At 42.4% G+C, this 21,973-nt stretch overlaps 1 protein-coding gene across 2 annotated transcripts; it reads right to left on the bottom strand.

Moving 5' to 3' along the window:
• Nucleotides 1-842: 842 nt before the first annotated feature.
• On the bottom strand, nucleotides 843-20,053 carry pde12 (phosphodiesterase 12). Of its 2 annotated transcripts, XM_060835607.1 has the most exons (4): nucleotides 18,603-20,053; nucleotides 11,744-11,822; nucleotides 9,706-9,813; nucleotides 5,192-5,277 (listed from the first exon to the last, which is right to left on the bottom strand). In XM_060835607.1, exons 1-3 carry the CDS (start codon nucleotides 19,836-19,838, stop codon nucleotides 9,707-9,709), a joined length of 1,422 nt encoding a protein of 473 aa, XP_060691590.1. In that variant the 5' UTR covers nucleotides 19,839-20,053; the 3' UTR covers nucleotides 5,192-5,277; nucleotide 9,706. The 2 variants fall into 2 exon arrangements, with proteins under 2 accessions (XP_060691588.1, XP_060691590.1); XM_060835605.1 differs by lacking the exon at nucleotides 9,706-9,813 and having other exon boundaries at nucleotides 843-5,277.
• Between the last annotated feature and the right edge of the window lie 1,920 nt (nucleotides 20,054-21,973).

The raw sequence follows: 21,973 nt of genomic DNA, 5'->3' as shown, positions 1-21,973 counted from the left end.
GGAAAAGACCTTGTCTATTTACCCAATCTGTGCCCTTCATGATTTTATAAGCCTCTGTAAAGTTACCCCTCAGCCTCTGATGCTCCAGAGAAAATAGCCCAAGCCTCTTTTCCCCCATAGCTCAAAATCTCCAACCCTGGCAACATCCTTTGTAAATCTTTTCTGAACCCTTTCAAGTCTCTCAACATCCTTCCTCTAGGAGGGAGACCAGAATTGCAGACGATATTCAAAAAGTGGCCTAACCAACTTCCTGTACTCAATCCTCTCACCATATTATATGCTGCCCTCACTATCCTAACTCCCTGAGACACTACTTTTCAAGGAACTATCAACCTGCACTCTTAAGGTCTCTTCAGTAACACTCCCCAGGACCTTACCATTAAGTGTATAAGTCCTGCTTTGCTTTGATTTGCCTTTCCAAAATGCAGCACTTCATATTTATTTAAACTCCATCTGCCACTCCTCAGCCCATTTGATCAAGATCCTGTTGTAATCCACTATATTACTGAAACTAGCAGATTTAGTAATTACCAACATTTAAATTCCTAGTTTCTGGTGAGCATCCAGTGTCCAAGTCGGAGTTACTCGTCATTGCCATTGGAAAGCCACTTGGTGAAATAACTGGTACACAATTCAAAATAATGCCAGCAACATGTTTAATTTACACTTGAACTAAAGTGGAAGATGTGGCAAATCCCCATACACACCACTATCAAGATATTGGATCACTAAGTATCAAGAACTTGCCTTTGAGAAAGCATGCTGGGATGCATTTGACATTACCACTTAACTAATATGATAATTCAAACACTTTGGCATCAAGGGACTGACAATGACATGTATTTTTCTTAAATTTATTTACCATTTTTCACAATTGAGGTAATTGATTTAATTGAGCTTTACATTTGCACTTTTCTAAATGCAGTATTAAGTTTGCATTCATGTTCCCTAGTTCACTGGGAAGGGAGGTCGGAGGAATCTAATTGAAACTTACAGGGTACTGAAATACCTGGACAGAGTGGATGTTGGGAAAATGTTTCCATTGGTAGGAGAGGATTGGACCGGAGGGCACAGCCTTCAAGTAAAGGGAAGACCTTTTTAGAACAGAGATAAGGAGAAACTTCTTCAGCCAGAGTGGTGACTCTGGAATTCACTGCCATAGAAGACTGTGGAGGCCAGGCCATTAATACATTTAAGATGGAGATAGAGAAGTTCTTGATTGTCAAGGGTTACAGGGAGCAAGCAGGAGAATGGGGTTGAGAAATTTATCAGCTGTTATTGAATGGTGGAACAGACTTGATGGGCATTTTCCCAGAACTACCTGTAATGATTTAATAGCCTAATTTCTGCTCTTTGTCTATTTATCCTATCTATGCCCCTCATAATTTTGTAAACCTCTAAGGTTACCCCTCAGCCTCCAGGGAAAACAGCCCCAGCCTGTAGCTCAGATCCTCCAATCCTGGCAACATCCCTGTAAATCTTTTCTGAACCCTTTCAAGTTTCACAACATCTTTCTGACAGGAAGGAGACCAGAATTGCATGCAATATTCCATTATTGGCCTAACCAATGTCCTGTACAGCCACAACATGACCTCCCAACTCCTGTACTCAATACTCTGACCAATAAAGGAAAGCATACCAAACACTACCTTCACTATCCTATCTACCTGCAACTCCACTTTCAAGGAGCTATGAACCTGCACTCCAAGGTCTCTGTTCAACAACACTCCCTAGGATCTTACCATTAAAGTATATAAGTCCTGCTAAAATTTGCTTTCCTAAAATGCAGCACCTCGCATTTATCCGAATTAAACTTCATCTGCCACTTCTCAGCCTATTGGCCCATCTGGTCCAGATCCTGTTGTAATCTTTGCTGTCCACTACACCTCCAATTTTGGTGTCATCTGCAAACTTACTAACTGTACCTCTTATGCTCGCATCCAAATCATTTATGTAAATGACAAAAAGTAGAGGGCTCAGCACCGATCCTTGTGGCACTCCACTGGTCACAGGCCTCCAGTCTGAAAAACAATCCTCCTCCACCACCACCCTCTGTTTTCTACCTTTGAGCCACTTCTGTATCCAAATGGCTAGTTCTCCCTGTATTCCATGAATTTTAACCTTGCTAATCAGTCTCCCATGGGGAACCTTATCGAACGCCTTGCTGAAGTCCATACAGATCACATCTTCTGCCCTGCTCTCATCAATCCTCTTTGTTACTTCTTCAAAAAAACTCGGTCAAGATTGTGAGACAAGATTTCCCACACACAAAGCCATGTTGACTATCCCAAATCAGTCCTTGCCTTTCCAAATAAGTGTACATCCTGTCCCTCAGGATTCCCTCCAACAACTTTCCCACCACCAAGGTGAGGCTCACTGCTCTGTAGTTCCCTAGCTTGTCCTTACCGCCCTTCTTAAACAGTGGCACCACATTTGCCAACCTCCAGTCTTCCAGGACCTCATCTGTGACTATCGATAACAACACAAATATCTCAGTAAGAGGCCCAGCAATCACTTCTCCAGCTTCCCACAGAGTTCTCGGGTACACCTGATCAGGTCCTGGGGATTTATCCACCTTTAACCGTTTCAAGGCATCCAGCACTTCCTCCTGTAATCTGGACATTTTGCAAGATGTCACCATCTATTTCCCTACAGTCTATATCTTCCATATCCTTTTCCACAGTAAATACTGATGCAAAATATTCATTTAGTATCTTACCCATTTTCTATGGTTCCACACAAAGGCCACCTTGCTGATCTTGAGGGGCCCTATTCTCTCCCTAGTTACCCATTTGTCCTTAATATATTTGTAAAAACCCTTTGAATTCTCCTCAATTCTATTTGCCAACGCTATCTCACTAGTAGGTACATCCACATACTGAATCAGGAAATTGTCTTGTACACAATTAATTCCTCTTCCTCTAAACATTTAACACTATTGCAGTCCCAGTCAAATATGGTAGTTATCCCTTACCATAACTACCCTGTTATTCTTACGAATAGCTGAGATCTCCTTACAAGTTTGTTTCTCAATTTCCCTCTGACTATTGAGGGGCGGGGGGGGGTCTATAATACAATCCCAATAAGGTGATCATCCCTTTCTTATTTCTCAGATCTACCCGGATGTATTTCCAGGAATATCCTCCTTCAGCACAGCTGTAATGCTGTCCCTTATCAAAAATGCCACTCCCCCTCCTCTCTTGCCTCCCTTTCTATCCTTCCTGGAACATTTGTATCCTGGAACATTTAAGCTGCTAATCCTGCCTATCCCTGAGCCATGTTTCCATAATTGCTATGATATCCCAGTCCCATGTTCCAAACCATGCCCTGAGTTCATCTGCCTTCCCTGTTCGGCCCCTTGCATTGAAATAAATGCAGTTCAATTTGTTAGTCCTACCATTTTCCTGCCTGTCTGCCCGACTCACTTGTTCTCAGCTGTTCCAATCTCAGATCGATCTCTTTCCTGGCCACAGAAACACCTGTCTGTACCTCTGACTACAGGACCCCTAACACAATTGATCTCCTGAAAGCTGACATACCCCTCGTTGCATTAGAGCCAGTCTCAACACCAGAAACTTGGCTGTTCGTGCTACGTTCCCCTGAGAATCCTTAACCCCCTACATTTTCCAAAACAGCTGTTTTGAAATGAGTATATCCACAAAAGACTCCTGCACTAACTACCTACCTCTCTTACCCTTCCTGGAGTTAACCCATCTATGTGAATGTATCGGAGATTTTTTTCCCCCCTTCCTATAGTTGCCATCCATCACATACTGTTGCTGTTGCAAATTCCTCTCTGTCTCTCCAGCCGATCCACTCGATCTGATAAGATTTATATCCAACAGCATTTATGGCAGATATAATCCGCAGTAACCCTTAAACTCTCTTTAAAATCCCACATCTGACAAGAAGTACATATCACTGAACAGGCCATTGTTGCTCCTTCATAATCTACAGACCCTGAAAATAACACTCTCTTATTCCTCTACAAACACTGCCCCAGGTTAAATTAATAGCTGTGACTTATATTTTAAATTTAATCAAGAGACTTATCTCCAAAAATTTGAATTTTGAATTTTGCTCAAATAACCTTGACAGCTCTGAATAATATTGCCTTTTGAACAATACAGATAGTTCTACAGTGCCATAGTTGTGTTCCAGCACAAATGGGGCCTATGGAAAAGAAAATGGCGTTGGGGTAGACCAGCAAATAAAAACATTCACAATCACTCAAAAATCACCCAATGGTCTAATGCAAAATACACCACAGCCTGAATGAAGGCTGCGATCATACTTATTAACACAGTACACTTAAAAAATGTAAGAAAGCTGCTGTCATCAGCTGGCATTGTGCAATTCTGCATATGTGCAGAGGTTTCAATGTGAACACGTGTGCATGCGCAGAATAGCATGAAGACTGGCACCAACATCGTACATGCACGGAGATGTCAAGATTCCACTTAAGAATACAGCCTTCAATGCAATGCAATATTTTACTTAAATTTCAGTAAAATGTGAACATTTCCATTAATACATAAATCCAGTAGATGCCCCATTCTGGTTTTGACTTTTAGTTTATAATATCCATTCTATTGACTACATTTACGATAAGTGGTCTTTAATGCAAAGAAAAAGACACCTACCAAAATACAGGATTAATTTTTGTTAGCTTCAGGCATCTTAAAGTTCACTGCCCAAAATATTACCAACCATTATCCCCTTTATAGATACTGACAACTTCTCAAAGTTAACAGTTATGAATATGTATAACCTCATACAATGGACCAGCCTTATTAGTAGCTAAAGTTGCAGTAGGCCCACAATTTGTCATAATTTATTTGCACTTTAGATCACAGATAAGTGCAATATGATCTGATGGGTGTGAAACACTTGGCAGAGCCAAATGGCAGATGATTTCCTCGTGACTTGGAAAAGGAATAACCTGAAAAACTTCAAACATATTCATATCTACAAAAATGTAGTCCAGACAACCCTGGAAGCCACCCACATAATTTGTGTAAGCAGGCTCTCCACAAGCACTTTTTAATTTAAAGAAGTGCATAAGTGACATGCTGCAACGTTCTTCCTCGCCATTTGAAGTCCAGTCTGGATGATCAGCAGAAATATGTCCCTTGGTGACAAATTCATACAAGCCCGTGTCTGGGGTGCTGTTGAAATCACCACAAAATATTACTGGTGTACCAGGGTGCATTGCTGCTGTAACATGTTGAAGGTGACGAAAGGCAATCGCTATCTGGATAAGGCGAATGTGGCCTCCTGGCAAAACATAAAATGATTTGGTCTTTCAGTATCAATACATATACTTGATACAGGAACTGATGAGACACTATATCCAACAAATCATTGGCATAAAAACAAAAACGATGCTACAACTACCAAACTGAACTGGCACATTTGCAGGGAGAACAATAAAGTTAACATTTCAAGTTGAATCTGACTCTCAAGATTTATGGAAGGTAGAAACAGGATTAGATACGCCATTAGGATTGAAAGGGAAGGTCTACAGTAAAGGGAGGATGGGAGAAATTAAATGACACAGTTATCTTAGAATAACACTGAAAGGATGAGAAATGATTGTTTTCAAGGAACAAAGTATTTGTCCAGATTGAATATGTTAGCACAATGAATGGTTCTACCCAAAAGCAAGAACGTCAAGAAAAGATTCAAGCACATGCCAAAATGAGGAAGGAAAATAGGGCCAATGTTCATGGCCTGAAATTGTTGAATTCAACATGGAGTCCAGAGGCTGTCAAGTGCCGAATGGAAAATGAGGTGCACCTACTTGGGTTTGCGTTGGACTTAATACTGCTGAGGATAGAGATGTTAGATGAGATGAGCAAGTTGGAGAATTAAAATAACAAGCAATCAAAACCTCAGGCTTATGCTTACACATTCAATAGTGTACCATAAAATAGTCACTATCTGTACGTGGTCTCCCCAATATAGACATGATTTGGAGATGCCAATGTTGGACTGGGGTGTACAAAGTTAAAAATCACACAACACCAGGTTATAGTCCAACAGGTTTAATTGGAAGCACACTAGCTTTTGGAGCGCTGCTCCTTCCCACAACCACATTGGAACCACAGTGCTTCCGATTAAACCTGTTGGACTATAACCTGGTGTTGTGTGATTTTTAACTTTGTACTCCCCAATAAAGAGACAACCACATTGAGAAGCAAATACAGTATATAAAGTTGGAAGTGGTATATGTAAGTCACTGCTTTACCTGGAAGTAATGTTTGGGACTTTGGTAAGATTCTGATAATGCAATCTTGCACAATAATATGTCTTCCTGTTGTTCAACTAACGATTACCCCCTCCTGTGGGTAACAGGACCCTCAATGATGTCTGAACCTCAATCTCCGGCCCATTTTCTGCATTTCTGCTCTCACCCCTCCAGAATCCTTTCTCCACTTTCCACCTCAATGGCCTCCAGATTGAAAGGATCATCCTTCTTCATTTCTACCATCTCCAGTGGGATGCCACCATCAAAAACATCATCACTTTCCCAGTCCACCAGTAATGTGAAGGGGCTGTTCCCTCCATTGCAGTCTGTTCCACTCAAATCATTCCCAAAACCATCCCACGCAATTACAGGAGGTGGAATACTTTTACTCCTCCATTCTGACTATCCATGATCCCAACACTCCTTCCAAGCGAAGCAATTATTGACGTTTATTCTTTTCAAATTTGTATACTGTGTTTGTTCATTACAATGTGACCTCCTCTATACTGGGAGACAATACACAGTTTGGGCAACAACTTTGAACAACACATCACTCAGCCCACAATATTGACCCTAAGCTACCAGCTGCTTGTCATTTTAATTCACCACTCTGCTATCATGCCCTTAGCCTGTTGCAGTGTTCCAGTGAAGGCCAATGCAAGTTTGAGGAACTCCATAGATTGAGAATTCAGATGTGCCACTGAAAGGCAGAGTAGACTTTATGAGCCAAATGGCCTAGCTTTCTGGACTCAGCATTGAGTTCCATTTCAGACTTTAAGCCCTGTCCCACATTTCGATTATTTTTTTTTTGCCATGTGCCGGTTTGAATCTTATTTTTCAAGATTTTGCTTCAGACAGTATCAAATGTGATACTAATTGTGTGAAACATATCCCTACATACACATTTTTTTTTCATTCACTGGATGTGGTCATCACTGATTAGGCCAGCTTTAACAACTATCCTAATTTGCCCTTGAGATGATGGCTGTGAGCGGTCTTCTTGAACTACCGTAGTCCATTTCCTGGAGGTGATAGAATTGTTTGGGGGGGTGGATGGCTGGAGGTGCGTGCAAACATTAGTTGCAAGTACTGCTGTAGCCATGGCGCTTCTCTTTAGAGTCATAAGGATGTACAGCATGGAAACAGACCCTTTGGTCCAACTCGTCCATGCTGACCAGATATCCTAACGTAACCTAGTCCCATTTGCCAGCACTTGGCCCATATCCCTCTAAACCCTCCCTATTCATGTACCTATCAGATGCCTCTTAAATGTTGTAATTGTACCAGTCTCCACCACTTCCTTTGGTAGCTCATTCCATACACCACCCTGTGAAAAAAGGTTGCTCCTTAGGTCCCTTTAAATCTTATCTCTCCTACCCTAAACCTATGCCCTCGAGTTCTGGACTCCCACACGCCAGAGAAAAGACTTCGTCTATTTATCCTATCCATGCCCCTCATGATTTTATAAAAATCTGTAAGGTCACCCTCAGCCTCCGACACTTCAGGGAAAACGGCCCCAATCTATTTAGCCTCTTCCTGTAGCTCAAATCCTCCAACCCTGGCAACATCCTTGTAAATCCTTTCTGAACCCTTTCAAGTTTCACATACATCCTTCGGATAGGAAGCAGACCAGAATTGCATGCAATATTCCAAAAGTGGCCTAACCCATGTCCTGTACAACCACAACATGACCTCCCAACTCCTGGACTCAATGTTCTGTCCAATAAAGGAAAGTATACTAAACGCTGCCTTCACTATCCTATCTACCTGCGACTCCATTTTCAAGGAGATATGAATCTGCACTCCAAGGTCTCTTTGTTCAGCAACACTCCCCAGGACCTTACCATTAAGGGTATAAGTCCTGTTTAGATTTGATTTTCCAAAATGCAGCACCTCGCATTTATCTAAACTCCATCTGCTACTTCTCAGCTCACTGGCCCATCAGATAAAGATCCAGTTGTAATCTGAGGTAACCTTCACTGTCCACTACATCTCCAATTTTGGTGTCATCTGCAAACTTAATATATCTGTTATGCTCACAGCCAAATCATTTATATAAATGATGAAAAGTAGTGAACCTTGTGGCATTGATCCTGGTGGCACTCCACTGGTCACAGGCCTCCAGTCTGAAAAACAACCCTTCACCACTACCCTCTGTCTTCCACCTTTTGAGCCAGTTCTGTATCCAAATGGCTAGTCCTCCCTGTACTCCATGAGATCTAACTTTGCCAACAGTGTCCCATGGGGAACATTGTCAAATACCTTACTGAAGTCCATATAGATCACGCCAACTGCTCTGCCCTCATCAATCCTGTTTGTTACTTTTTCAAAAAACTCAAATCAAATTTGAGAGACATGATTTCCCACGCACAAAGCCATGCTGAATCACCCTAATCAGTCCATGCCTTTCCAAATACACGTAAATCCTGTCCCTCAGGATTCCCTCCAACAACTTGCCCATCAACGATGTCAGGCTCACTGGTCTACAGTTCCCTGTTTTTTCTTTACCACCTTTTTTAAATAGTGGCACCACGTTAGCTAACCTCCAGTCTTCCAGCATCTCACCTCTGACTATTGATGATACAAGTTTGGGATCTAACTTTAGAATTTATGTATTTTGTGTACATAGGGTTTTTCAATTGACTAGATAAACAAGCTCCAGCTTACAAGGTCAGTTTAAGGGAAATATACATAATTTATGGAAAGGTTTTTAAAACATTTTACTTCAAGTTTTGAACAATAATGTGTAAAGCTGAAATGAATAAAAATATAGTCTGCCAAGCCAGGTTTTCAGTCTAGGATCTGACTTGTCCAAGGAATAACGTTAGCTTGGATCATAATTCCCTCATTTTTATGGCATTTATACTCTCAACAAATGTTTTCTCTCTTGACACAACCATTACCTTTATCATAATTTTCCTTTTGTTTTTCCTTCCCCTTTCAACAGCAGCTAATCCACCATATTCCTGCCCTCATTCAGTTCTGAAGAGACATATTGATCTCAAAATGTGTTTCTCTCTCCATTGATGCTGCCAGACTTGACTGTTTACAGTACTTTTTTAAAAATCTCAGATTTCCAGCATCCATGGTAGTTTTTTTCTTAGATTATTGTGATTGGCAACAGATTCTTGACTCTCAAATTTCAGGGGTTTTATTAATTTTATGGACTCCCCATCAAGCCACTGCTTTAACTTAACTTTAAACTTTTTTTTTATAAGTCATTTTGATGTCAATCTACACCCACCATATTTGTGAATATAAGAACTATCCATTATCATGACAGCACTAGAATTAAAGAGAACTGAGTCACCCAGGACACAGAAATACTAAGCTTTCCAGTGGAGATTAAAGTTTAAGTTGAACTGTGGACTGGAATTTAAATGCATGTATTACATTCTGTTCCCTCTAGTTTGGTCATTTAGTAAAAGATGTCTAATATGCTCCCAATGTTGTACTTCAAGTTCCTTTAATAATGCGAGATGGATTTCCATTCCCATTTCCAGTTGCAAACAACTTCATGGAATAGCGCTCTGCAAGGAGGGTGTCTGGCCTTAACTGGTGGCCTGAATTGCAGAAATGAAGGAATTTTTAAATCATGCATGTTAGGTGTGTTCTACATCATCAGTGCTGGGAAGAGAAAAGAACATCTATCTGTATGTTGTTTAATAAAAATAAGAATTCATAGCATAAAGTAGTGGTTTCCCCAGGATTTCCATAAAACATAACAGGGATTCTCATACAAACAGCTTGCATTAATGTACTACCTTGTATATCATAAAATATCCCAAGGTTTTTCAAAGGTATGTTGCAAAACAATGTTTATACCAAGATACAAATAAGTCCAAGGACAGGTGAAGGATGCCAGTATCTGTGTAATGCCTTAAAAGGATGAGACCGAGAAAGGGTTTAGGGAGGGAGTTCCAAAGCTTGGGGTCTTAGCAGTTGAAAACATGACCAGCAACAATGGAGCAATTAAATTGGGAATGCAGAGGAGAACAGAAAATATATGAGTGCATAGAGTTGTAGGCTAAGACCACAGAGAGATCTGAAAGCAGGAATTACAAATTTAAACAAATATATTAATAACTAGCAATCAATACAAGTCAGTGAGCATGAGTGATAATGAATGGATTTTTTGACAGAGACCAATGAAGATATATAAAACCAAAAGAATTTTGATGAATAGACGATGTCTGAAATACCAGCATTCTCTGTGCTTTGCAGATACTGACCAACTTGGGTGTTGCCAACAACTGTTTTCTCACTGTAATAATATTTAATTTTAATGATTCACACATTTTCAGAGTATAACTTTTAATTTGAAAATTGAAATTTTTAGATACAAGATAAATGAAAACATCCAATTTGAGAAGCTGGTCAACAAACTTTAAAGTGATTGTAGAACAAAGATTTTTTTTATTACAAGGGTCATAGTGGAAAGTATTGGAAACTAAAAAACACTCTAGTTTCTTGGTAAACAGATGACTACAGCTGTATCACAAAGGAGTTAAATTAATAATATTGATTTCAAAATCACAGAGGTCAGGTTTGAACATTTTAATTATTTAGTTTAAATCTCTATATAGGTCAACCCAGCTGCACCACATAGCTATGGGGATAGATTGCAGGGAGGATTTTGTAATTGGTTCTGGGTTTTAGCTGTGTGGTTTTTCAAAGTAATAGGCATTGGAAGTTTGAGGTTACAGTAGTTTAAACAATGCAGACAGAGAGACAATCTGCAAGGATTCAGAAAACAGAAGGTTTCAAATTTGGTCTCACTAAACAAGAGCGAGAAAGTTCACAATCATTAGGTGTGGATGGAGACACAGAGGCTTCACCTAACTGAGCATGAGTGTAAGGACCCCAAGAAAGCACATACCTCAGAACAGTAGGAACATAGGGAAGATAAAAGTGAATTCCTGAGAGCTGTGTTCACAACTTGTTTGGGCCGATGCAAAGTAAATATGCTGTAAAGGCAAGCACTTGGGAGAAATAAATGTAAAATGGGAAGTTGACTGTTGAGATTTTCAGGTTTCATGTACAATCATTGACAAAATCTTGCACTAAGTCATATTTGCTTTGTTCAGTTTTTGTACAGTAAAAGGTTGTGTTTAAAATGTGAATTCCTGTGGTGTACCCTTTTCAATTAATAACTGAGTGTTCAAATTTCGTTTGAAAAGGTAATGGCATCTACCAAGATCATATCACACAAGAAAAGTACTGTCCTAAGGGCAATTTCTTTATGTATTAATTTAGTAATTTAAAAAATCTTGTGTAATTAGATAAAAATGTAGCTTTTAAACAGGTTTTAGATCTTGAACCACAGCACATTCTGTTATAGATCATTGCCATCCTCACAATTAGGCAACTGAATGAATTTTAATGAAGACTGTTCATGCCAAACAAATGCAAGATCAATATCCAAAATGGGCAGAGGAAAAAAGAAAAGGAAGAGAATGGCACAATAGATAATCTTAGAGACATAAAATTTACCTTTGGGGTGCCAGTAAAGATGAGTATTACCAATACACAACTTCTTTGATGAATCTTCAAGAGACTCAAGTACACAAACCTAAATAAAAATATAAATATTTAGAATCATTAATGTACAGCAAACATTGAATTAACTCACAGTTCCTGAGATATTTCAATAAATCCTCAATCTAGTCAATAAGATCATGACTGAACAGCAAGTTAAATTCACATATCCACCTTTGCCCCACATTCCTTAATACCTTTAGATAACAAGTCTATCAATCTCAGATTTAAAATTAATGATTAATTTAGCATCCATTGATGTTTGCAAAAGTTTCAAATTTTTACCAATATTTCATAGCGTCACACCTAAAAGCCGCAACATTAAGACTTTGGCCTCTTTGCTGGTTTCTCAACCAGTGGAAGCAATTTCTCTCTACACACCCTAACAATTCTTTCTAATTAATGCATGGCATGTGGGCACAGCTGGCTGGACCAGAATGTGTTGTCCATCTCATGTTGCCTTTGATCAGGTAGTCATGAGCTGTTTACACATTTTGTGTCAGTACACTTATGGTGTTAGGGTGGGAGCGCAGAGATTTTAACCAAGTGACACTGAAGGAAAGGCCATATATTTCCAAGCAGGATGGTGGTGTTTCCATCAAAATCTTGAACATGTTGATAAAAGTCACCTTAAAAATGTTGAAATTCCAATTAATACAACCCTCGTTTGTGTAATGTCTCCTAGTAATTTAACTCTTGGAGTCCAGGTGTCGTCCCAACTAATCCATACTCCCCTTTTTCCAAGGTCAACACATGTTTTATTAGATCTGGTGGTCAAAACTATTCACTGCATTCCTCATGTGGTCTAACCAGGGCTTTGTTTAGCTGAAGCAAGACTTGCATTTCAGTCCCCTAGATATAAAGACCAATATTTTATGACAATAAACCCAGGTACAGTAAGCAAGTAGGAAGGCACATGTCATATTAGGCTTCACTAGAAGGTAAGGAAATCCTGCCATAATTGTACATATCTATGATGAGATCAGATCTGAAACTCTATGCAGTTTTAGTCTCCTGATATAAGAAAGGAAACACTTTACATGGAGGCAGTGCAGTGAACGTTCACAAGATCGACTCCTAGAATTATCGGATGATCCTACTATAAGGGAGAGTAGATTGGGCCTAGACTGTTTGGATTTTAGAATGAGGGGTGATCTCATTACAGTACATAAGATGCTGAAGGGACTTGACAAGGTAAATACCTAAAAGGTTGTTTCCTCTCAATAGAGAGTCTAGAACTGAGGGGCACAGTCTCAGGATAAACAATCAAACATTTAAGACTCAGATGAGAAGGAACTTTTTTGCTCAGACATTATGACTCTTTGGCATTCTCCACCCTAGACGTCAATTTAAAAATTGAAAAAAACACTTGAATTTCAAATTGGCAGCATTGTTCAACACCTCCAAATATTTCATCATATGTTAGACTGTAGAATTTTAAAATAAATCGCTTGCTAATGGTCAGCAGCTGAGTAAAAGCAGAACGAGTTAACAGAAGTATGAGGAGGAGTTTCACTTCTTATATATGCTTCACTTTGCCTGAATATACAGGAAGTTGATATATAATATATCCTTAATCCACCCAAGCCATTTGTTAACAATGTGATGGAGAATAGGAGAACTGCTGTAAAAAATATTAATTACATTGAGTATCAAGCATTTCAAATCCACCAAGGCTGGATACACATACAAAACTAATAAGGAATTGTATTAAGAAGTGCATGGGTTGCATTCTAAAGTGGTTAAATAGATTTGAAATTTAAAATTTTTAAGTTTGTATATGATGTTATTTGAATGGTATTGAGCGAAGTGATCTGTGAGTAAAGAACTTGAAATAAAAACTAAATTAGGGAAGATATTATTAAGAGAGTGTGGATAACAGAATACAGTGAATTTCAGAACAAATTGTGGAAATAAATAAACTCAAAGAAAATATGAATGCAGACAATTTGAACAACCATCACACTTAAAGGTAAAGGTATGTGACAAAGAACAATAAGAAAGACCATGTCCCGTAAAAACATAAAATTTCAAGGAATTTTATGACTCAGTCAAGCTATAAATAACAGTTATAACTCTGAAAATGATTAAATCATATTACCATTGAAGAAATTCAATGTTGTTTATGATTTGTTTAATGGTTAGGATTACACCAGTGTAATGACAGAATATGAATTATTGTATTTATTGAAGAGAAATTGTTGGAAGTAGAGCCAGTAGGATAAGAATAAAATCTTTTGCATCAGTTCCACTAATCTTAACAACAGGTGAGATGGTTCGGAATCAGAGTCATCCAACAAATAATTTAACCATAGTAAGGTTGAGGGAAGTGAGGGAACCAAACTTCTATTTTAAACCAACTTAAAGCATACAAAGAGAAACAAAATGTTGGAAAGTTAAAGTTGTAATTGCAGTTGCAAGACCGAGAGACAGTGTTAATTTGATCTTGCAAGGTTAAAGAAGAGATGATGCTCCCAAGCTTGTCAACTTTATAAAGGGATTGTAGTATGGTGATTGACTAAATGTAATCAGAATTGATCTTATAAACTTTATTACAAATTGGTAGAACTTAGCATACTTTCCGATCTTTGTATTAATGTATAAATGGAATACGAATTGTTTCTAAGATTCCACAGTAGAATCAAACCAGGAAAAACAAACTTAGTCATAAGGAGTGTCTGATTTACTGGGAAATGCTCTAATTAAGCTAGGATTGAGACATGAACTCAAAGACATCAATCCAGAGTCCAGATTACGTGGACCTCCCTTTTCTCTTTAATAAAGCAAAGAATGTTTATTTTAGCAATGTCACAATGACAAACATAGTGAAGAGGATAGACCCATTAATGACTTAATGAGTTAAGGAGCCAGTCTGTACACAGTGGGGTGAGGGCGTGATGTTAGTCAATGTCCATCACCCTTAAGTCATGTTTACCTTGGCCAATCGGAATGTAATTGATCATGGTGGGGTGTTGCTGGGAAAGAATTAAGCAACAGTGTTCAGTAACCAAGGTGCATCCAATGAGAAACTTTAAAGTCATTCCACTTCCAGTTCAGAAAGGGTGGTCTGAAGTATTAGACACTTTATTTGGCCTAGTTTTAAGTGTAGGAGTTGGGGTTGTAGAGGATGTTGGTGAGCCCTACTCTGGAGTACTGGTGTCTAGTTCTGGTTACCCTGTTATAGGAAGGATGTTATTAAGCTGCAGAGGATTCAGTAGAAATTTACTGGAATGTTGTCAGGAAAGGAGGGTTTGAGTTATAAGGAGAGGCTGGGACTTTTTTCACTGGAGCGGAGGACACTAAGAGATGACCTTATAGACATTTATAAAATAATTAGAGTTATAGATAACGTGAATGGCGGGTGTCTTTTCCTTAGGGTGGGAGATTTCAAAATTAGGGAGCATATTTTTTAAGGCGAGAGAAGAAATTTGTTTTAAAAAGACATGAGGGGCATTTTTTTTTTTAAAAACAGAGTAGTTCATGTGTGGAATGAACTTCCAGAGGAAGTGGTGGATGTGGATGTTCAAAGGACATTGAGATATGTACATGAATAAGAAATGCTTTAAGGAATGTGGGCCAAGGTCAGGCAGGTGGGAGTACTTTAGTTTAGAATTTTGGTCAGCATGAACTTTGCTTGGACTGTTTCCACGCTTTATGACTCTGTTTACCAAGGAACAACAGGAAGGACTTAAAGGGAAAATAGTGTAAATTTGTTGGTAATCACAAATCGCAGGTAGGAGGCGCATATGGTAATAAAATCACATTCGTTCAAATATGATTGGACGATATAATGTCTACTACTTTGGAATGCAAGTCATACATATATGGTTGGTCAAAGTTTAATTGGAAGGAATTACTTATAGAAATAAGTATCTGTAAGAGTAGCATAAAACCTTTGCTCTTGTGATGAAGATTTGAGTATCCTGCTTTTTTTTTTAAAAAATGTGTACTTCTCCCATGCATGCATGAATAAACTTATAACAAAGAACCCCAAGTCTTGTCTGGGCTTAAACGAAAGAAAAAGGTAGAATTAAATCAGTAACACTGCATTGAAATCCATTTTACACAGAACCTGTCTGCCCTTAATTTATTAATATTGATTTGTAAGCCTATGCTTCCATCTACACTGTACATGGACAGATGTGAGACACAAAACACAACAGCAGATGCTGGAGGCCAAGGTAGACAAGCAGGAACCTGGGGGAACACAACAAGCCAGGCAGCATCAGGAGGTGGAGAAGTCAATGTTTTGGGTGAAACCCTTCTTTAGGACCGGGTGTGTGTGTAAGGGGAGCTGCCAATAAAGGGGGTGGGGGAACAGGGTGGTAAGGTGGGGTTAAGTGAACACAGGTAAACAGTAGGAGGGTCAATGAGAGGGAATGCATCTGGTTGGTGACTAGAAGGCTGATGAGGATTGCAAGGGAGAGGAAGGGGGGAGATGGGCTGGGGCGGGAGGAGGGGGGGAGATGGGCTGGGGCGGGAGGAGGGGGGGGGGGAGATGGGCTGGGGCGGGAGGAGGGGGGGGGGGGAGATGGGCTGGGGCGGGAGGAGGGGGGGGGGAGATGGGCTGGGGCGGGAGGACTGGGGGAGGATGGGATGGGACGGGACGGGGGGAGGATGGGATGGGATGGGACGGGACGGGGGGAGGATGGGACGGGACGGGGGGAGGATGGGACGGGACGGGGGGAGGATGGGATGGGACGGGGGAGGATGGGATGGGAGGAATGGGCTGGACGGATGGGGGGGGAGGGAGGACGGATGGGGGGGGGGGGGGAGGGAGGACGGATGGGGGGAGGGGGGAGGACGGATGGGGGGAGGACGGATGGGGGGAGGGGGGGAGGACGGATGGGAGGGGGGGGGAGGACGGATGGGGGAGGGGGGGGGAGGACGGATGGGGGAGGGGGGGGGAGGACGGATGGGGGAGGGGGGGGGAGGACGGATGGGGGGAGGACGGATGGGGGGAGGGGGGGAGGGGGGGAGGACGGATGGGGGGAGGGGGGGAGGGGGGGGAGGACGGATGGGGGGAGGGGGGGAGGGGGGGAGGACGGATGGGGGGAGGGGGGGGGAGGACGGATGGGGGAGGGGGGGGGAGGACGGATGGGGGAGGGGGGGAGGACGGATGGGGGGGGAAAGAGGAGGATGGGGGGGAAAGAGGAGGATGGGGGGGAAAAGAGGAGGATGGGGGGGAAAAGAGGAGGATGGGGGGGAAAGAGGAGGATGGGGGGAAAGAGGAGGATGGGGGGAAAAAGAGGAGGATGGGGGGAAAAAGAGGAGGATGGGGGGAAAAAGAGGAGGATGGGGGGAAAAAAGAGGAGGATGGGGGGAAAAAAGAGGAGGATGGGGGGGAAAAAGAGGAGGATGGGGGGAAAAAGAGGAGGATGGGGGGAAAAAGAGGAGGATGGGGGAAAAAGAGGAGGATGGGGGGGAAAAAGAGGAGGATGGGGGGGAAAAAGAGGAGGATGGGGGGGAAAAGAGGAGGATGGGGGGAGATGAGGAGGATGGGGGGAGATGAGGAGGATGGGGGGGAGAAGAGGTGGAGGAAATGGGAGGAGTTGAAGAAAAAGTTATTAATGGTGAGGATAGGTTCTGCGAGGTGGAGGAGAGGGACTGGATGGGTCTGTTGGAGAGGAAGAAGCTGATGGCCTGAAGGTCATCCCTTGTGGGGTATGGACGTATATAAGGACTGCAGATCCATCGTGAAGATTAAACTTTGGATGCTGGGAAACTGGTAGTTACTGAAAAGGTGGAGGGCGTGGTTGGTGTCATGGGTGTAGGTGAAAAGTGCCTGAACCAAGGGAGAGACGATGGAGTTGAGATAAGATGAGTTCGGTGGGGCAGGAGCATGCAGAGACAATGGGTCGGCCGAGATAAGTTGGGCTTGTGAATCTTAGGGAGCAGGTAGAACCGGGCAGTGTGGGACTGGGGACTATAAGGTTGGAGACAGTGGACAGGAGATCACTGGAGACAATGAGAGCACAGACAGTGTGAGTGATTTTGGCCTGAAGGGTATTCAGATATCAGCAAATTCATGTCACTTCCGACTCATTTAAGTAATTAGTAAATATGATAAATAATGAAGGCCCCAATATGGAGCCTCACAGGTCCTTCTAGATACATTTCTGGATCAGTGGTGCTGGAAGAGCACAGCAGTTCAGGCAGCATCCAACGAGCAGCGAAATCGACATTCATTTCGGGCAAAAGCCCTTCATCAGGAATAAAGCTTTATTCCTGATGAAGGGCTTTTGCCCGAAAAGAATGTCGATTTCGCTGCTCGTTGGATGCTGCCTGAACTGCTGTGCTCTTCCAGCACCACTGATACAGAATCTGGTTTCCAGCATCTGCAGTCATTACTTTTACCTTCTAGATATATTTGCCCATTATCCCTACCCAGCTGTAGCTAATTTCTTATCAAAGTTAATGATTTGTCTTCAATTTAGGAGTTTTATCATATGCCTTCTAGAGAGTCGTAGAAATAACATCCATACATGGCCACTTTTTTAAAAAAAAAGTTTGTCAGGCAAGACAACATTTACAAACTCTCTGATCAGTGAACGATCTTAAGATGCTCAGTCACTCCATCCCAGGTTATAGATCCCGATACTAAAATCTAACAAACACATTTTAGGATTTTGGCTGTTTAGCAGTAGCTTGATGCTGCAACATTCTGACAATCTCAGTCATGTTGTATATTACATTCTTTAAAAATCCGTCATTTTGTTACAATGTTGTTCATTACAGTGCGTTTTAACGAGCAGATATTATACTGCAGTTATTAGGTATTTATTAACACTAAATTTCCACTCTGCCACAGTACCTGGAGAGTGGTTGATCTTTGCAAGACTTTTTCTTTAACTTGAGGGTTCGTAGAAATCTTTTCCAAAATCTCGGTGTGTAAAGGGTCCGAAACTAAAGCCTCGCTCAAGGTGACATCATGCTGACTTAGCAGCCGGTACTTGGAGGCTCTGAAGAAAGTTGCTAGGCCTTCGTGCTGCTTCTCTTTGATGCGAAATGCTCCTTGAAAGCCGAAAGCATCAAGGGCCGGGGACAAGCTGTTGGTAAAAACACTCTTATCCACCTCCTGGAGACAGATGATGTCGGCGTTGTAGCCACTGAGCTCTTTTTTGATGAGGTTCTGCCTGTAATCGGGCTCGAGTGCATAGGGGGGGCAGTAAGGGTACAGGGTGTTCCTGGAGAGCTCGGTCTGAGCGTACACGTCGGCCAGGATGTTGTAGGAAACCACGCGGAGCAGCGGTTCCTCCGGGGCCCGGCGGGTGAGCCACTGGCGGCTGTCGAAGGTGCAAGCCCCGGGGCCGGCCTCCACCACGCCGTCACTTTCCAGCTCCACCGGCGCCCCGAAACGCCGCCCGTCGCCCGGGTGACATCTCAGCCTGAGCTTCAGGCCGATGTGGCCGTTGGTCGGGGTGAAGACCCGGCCGTTAGCCGCTGGTTCCCAGCTGCCGCTCGCCTCCTTCAGCCACCACTCGAACAACGAGTGCGAGGCCTCGCCGAACTCCACCTCCACCTTGGGGCAGACCGGGAAGCCGGCCAGGATGGAGGTGGGTAACCGCAGCTGGGTCAGACTGGGCGGGTTTCTCTCCACTCGGTACCTGGACTCGCCCACCTGTAAGATAGCTCCATCCTGCCAGGCCTCGGCGTTACTCGTGTCCCCGGGAACCGGTTGTTCTCCCTGGTACAGGGTCACAGGAGGGGCCGAGGCCTGAGCCGGGGCCTGGGCCGAGGCCGCCTCCTTGCGGCCTCTCTTGGTTTTCTTGGCCTGAGCTTTGACCAGGTTGTGGGCGATGCGGCCGAGCGCAGTCTGCAGGCTCTCGCTCTGCTCCCGCTGCAGATGCCGCTGGCTCCCTCCCTCGGGCCCCAGCCGCAGCGAGATGGTCAACTTGGTCTCGGTGGGGACACAGCGGACAACAGCGGTCTGCATGGCCGCCGAGCCCGCGCTCGGCCTCCGGCTCCGGCTCGAGGAGAAGCGGGCAGCGAGCCGCTGCAAACCGGCTGAGGGCAGAAAGCGGACGGCGGCACCGACCAGGCCGCACATGGGGCCCGGCTCTGCCGTGGGATCCCCAACAGGAAAGATATCAGTTTCCGATTAGAAATACATTAAAACACTAAATACATCCTGTGGAGCGAAATTACAAAAACTGGGTGGGCGCCGCCGGCAGGAGGATTATTGTTTAATTTATTTCAAAAATTGTTCAGGAACTATTTGGTCTTGTGTATGTACGAGTAAAAAATGAGGTCTGCAGATGCTGGAGATCACAGCTGCAAATGTGTTGCTGGTCAAAGCACAGCAGGTTAGGCAGCACCCAGAGTGCCTCGTCACTCAATCTGAACCGACCGTGTAAATCACTCCGCCACACATGGAGATGAGGAAAAAGATTAACGTTTATTTTTTTCAAATTCCGTTGAACCACAAGAAAGATGCGGCGATGGCTGGTGTTTGAGTAAAACTTAATCACTGTAAACCAAGTTGGATGTTGGATTAGTACCAGAGGAAAAGTACTACGAATGGTACAAAAAAAACCAAATGGTGCAGCAATATGAACGCATGTCTCCAACCCAGAGTGAAATGGGAGGCACAGGCTGTCATGAAGATTGACAGTTTGAACAGTTTGTTTTTAGATGGAAATTAACGTCCGGTACCGAAACATATTAATGGCTAAAAGGGTCAACAAATATCGTTTTTTGGACTGGAGAGAAAGATGTGTGAGAGGTGTGATAACCACAATTTCATATAGAAGGAAATATACCACATGCGGATCTGATGGACAGTCCCAAAACTGTGAAAAGATGTGCAAAACACACAGAAGAGTTATCAGAGAAAAAGTGTATAATCGTGACTTAGGTGAGAGAATATTGTACTGCCAAATTGTTGATGACACAAAATAGGTGGGAAGCAAGTGGTGACAATGACAAAGTCTGCAGAAGGATCTAGACAAGTGATTTGAGCAGAGGCATGGCAGATGGAATACAACGTGTTTGGCAGGAAGGATAAAGGAGAATAATATTAAAAGGAGAAAGCTTCCATATGTGAGGAAGTCTCATTCATAAATCATAAAAAGCTAGCATACAAGTTCAGGTAATGGCAATGTGACTGTGCTGGCCTTTATTTCAAAGTGAATGGAATATAAAAATAGGAAAGTCTTGCTAAAACTATCCAAGGCACTAGTTAGTACACAGCTGAAGTTCTGCAAACAGTAATTTCAATTTCTCATATATAAGGATAGAAACATTGACATTGAAAGCAGTCCAGAGAAGGTTTACTAGGTCAACTTTGGGTAAGGGGGATTTTTTTTATGAGGAGAGGTTGAGTAGGTTATGCTTATATTCAGTGGAATATAAAAGAATAAGAGGCAAATTTATCTTCAGGGCTTAGCAGCCCTCAAAACCCTGTCAGTTTTCTCCCCACAGACCCATCCCAATTCTGTTTCAGTGTTGCACCTGTTCTGTGTATATGCATAGTGCAGACTTTGCACATATGTATGCACAGTTGCCCTGCAGTTCCAGTGTCAGCAAACATTATCTATTATGTTAGCTCTTGTAAAATGAACTCTGCAATAGAGTTCTTTCTGACAATAAGTGTCAGAAAATTTGTTTACAAAAACAAGTAAAGAAACTACAATTATCACTGACATCAATATAGGCTGAACTCCAGCAGTTAAGAGACTGATCTTCTTGATGAATACTGATGTACAGTGGCAGTTATTTAAGTTGGGACTGACACTTTTTTACAAGAATGTCAATGAGATGTACAGCACAGAAACAGACCCTTTGGTCCAACCCGTCCACGCCGACCAGATATCCCAACCCAATCTAGTCCCACCTGCCAGCACCCAGCCCATATCCCTCCAAAACCTTCCTATTCATATACCCATCCAAATGCCTCTTAACTGTTGCAATTGTACTAGCCTCCACCACTTCCTCTGGCAGCTCATTCCACATATGTACCACCCTCTATGTGAAAACGTTGCCTCTTAGGTCGCTTTTATATCTTTCCCCCCTCACTCTGTACCTATGTGCTGTAGTTCTGGACTCCCTGATCCCAGGGAAAAAAACTTTGTCTATTTATCCTATCCATGCCCCTCCATAATTTTGTAAACCTCTATAAGGTCACCCCTCAGCCTCCGATCTCCAGGGAAAACAGCTCCAGCCTGTTCAGCCTCTCCCTATAGC

The sequence above is a fragment of the Hemiscyllium ocellatum genome, chromosome 14, assembly GCF_020745735.1.
Source record: "Hemiscyllium ocellatum isolate sHemOce1 chromosome 14, sHemOce1.pat.X.cur, whole genome shotgun sequence".
In the NCBI taxonomy this organism is placed as follows: Eukaryota; Metazoa; Chordata; class Chondrichthyes; order Orectolobiformes; family Hemiscylliidae; genus Hemiscyllium; species Hemiscyllium ocellatum.
The sequence above is the reverse complement of the archived record's forward strand: the minus strand, read 5'-3'. Positions and strand labels throughout refer to the sequence as shown.

What these genes read in the sequence shown, in the direction of transcription:
- pde12 (XM_060835605.1), bottom strand. Translation starts at nt 19,838, where the DNA reads ATGTGCGGCCTGGTCGGTGCCGCCGTCCGCTTTCTGCCCTCAGCCGGT. An exon ending in AAAGATCAACCACTCTCCAG is followed by an intron (nt 11,823 to 18,602) that starts GTACTGTGGCAG and finishes ATTTTTATTTAG; the next exon opens with GTTTGTGTACTTGAGTCTCT. An exon ending in TCTTTACTGGCACCCCAAAG is followed by an intron (nt 5,278 to 11,743) that starts GTAAATTTTATG and finishes ATGTTTTGCCAG; the next exon opens with GAGGCCACATTCGCCTTATC.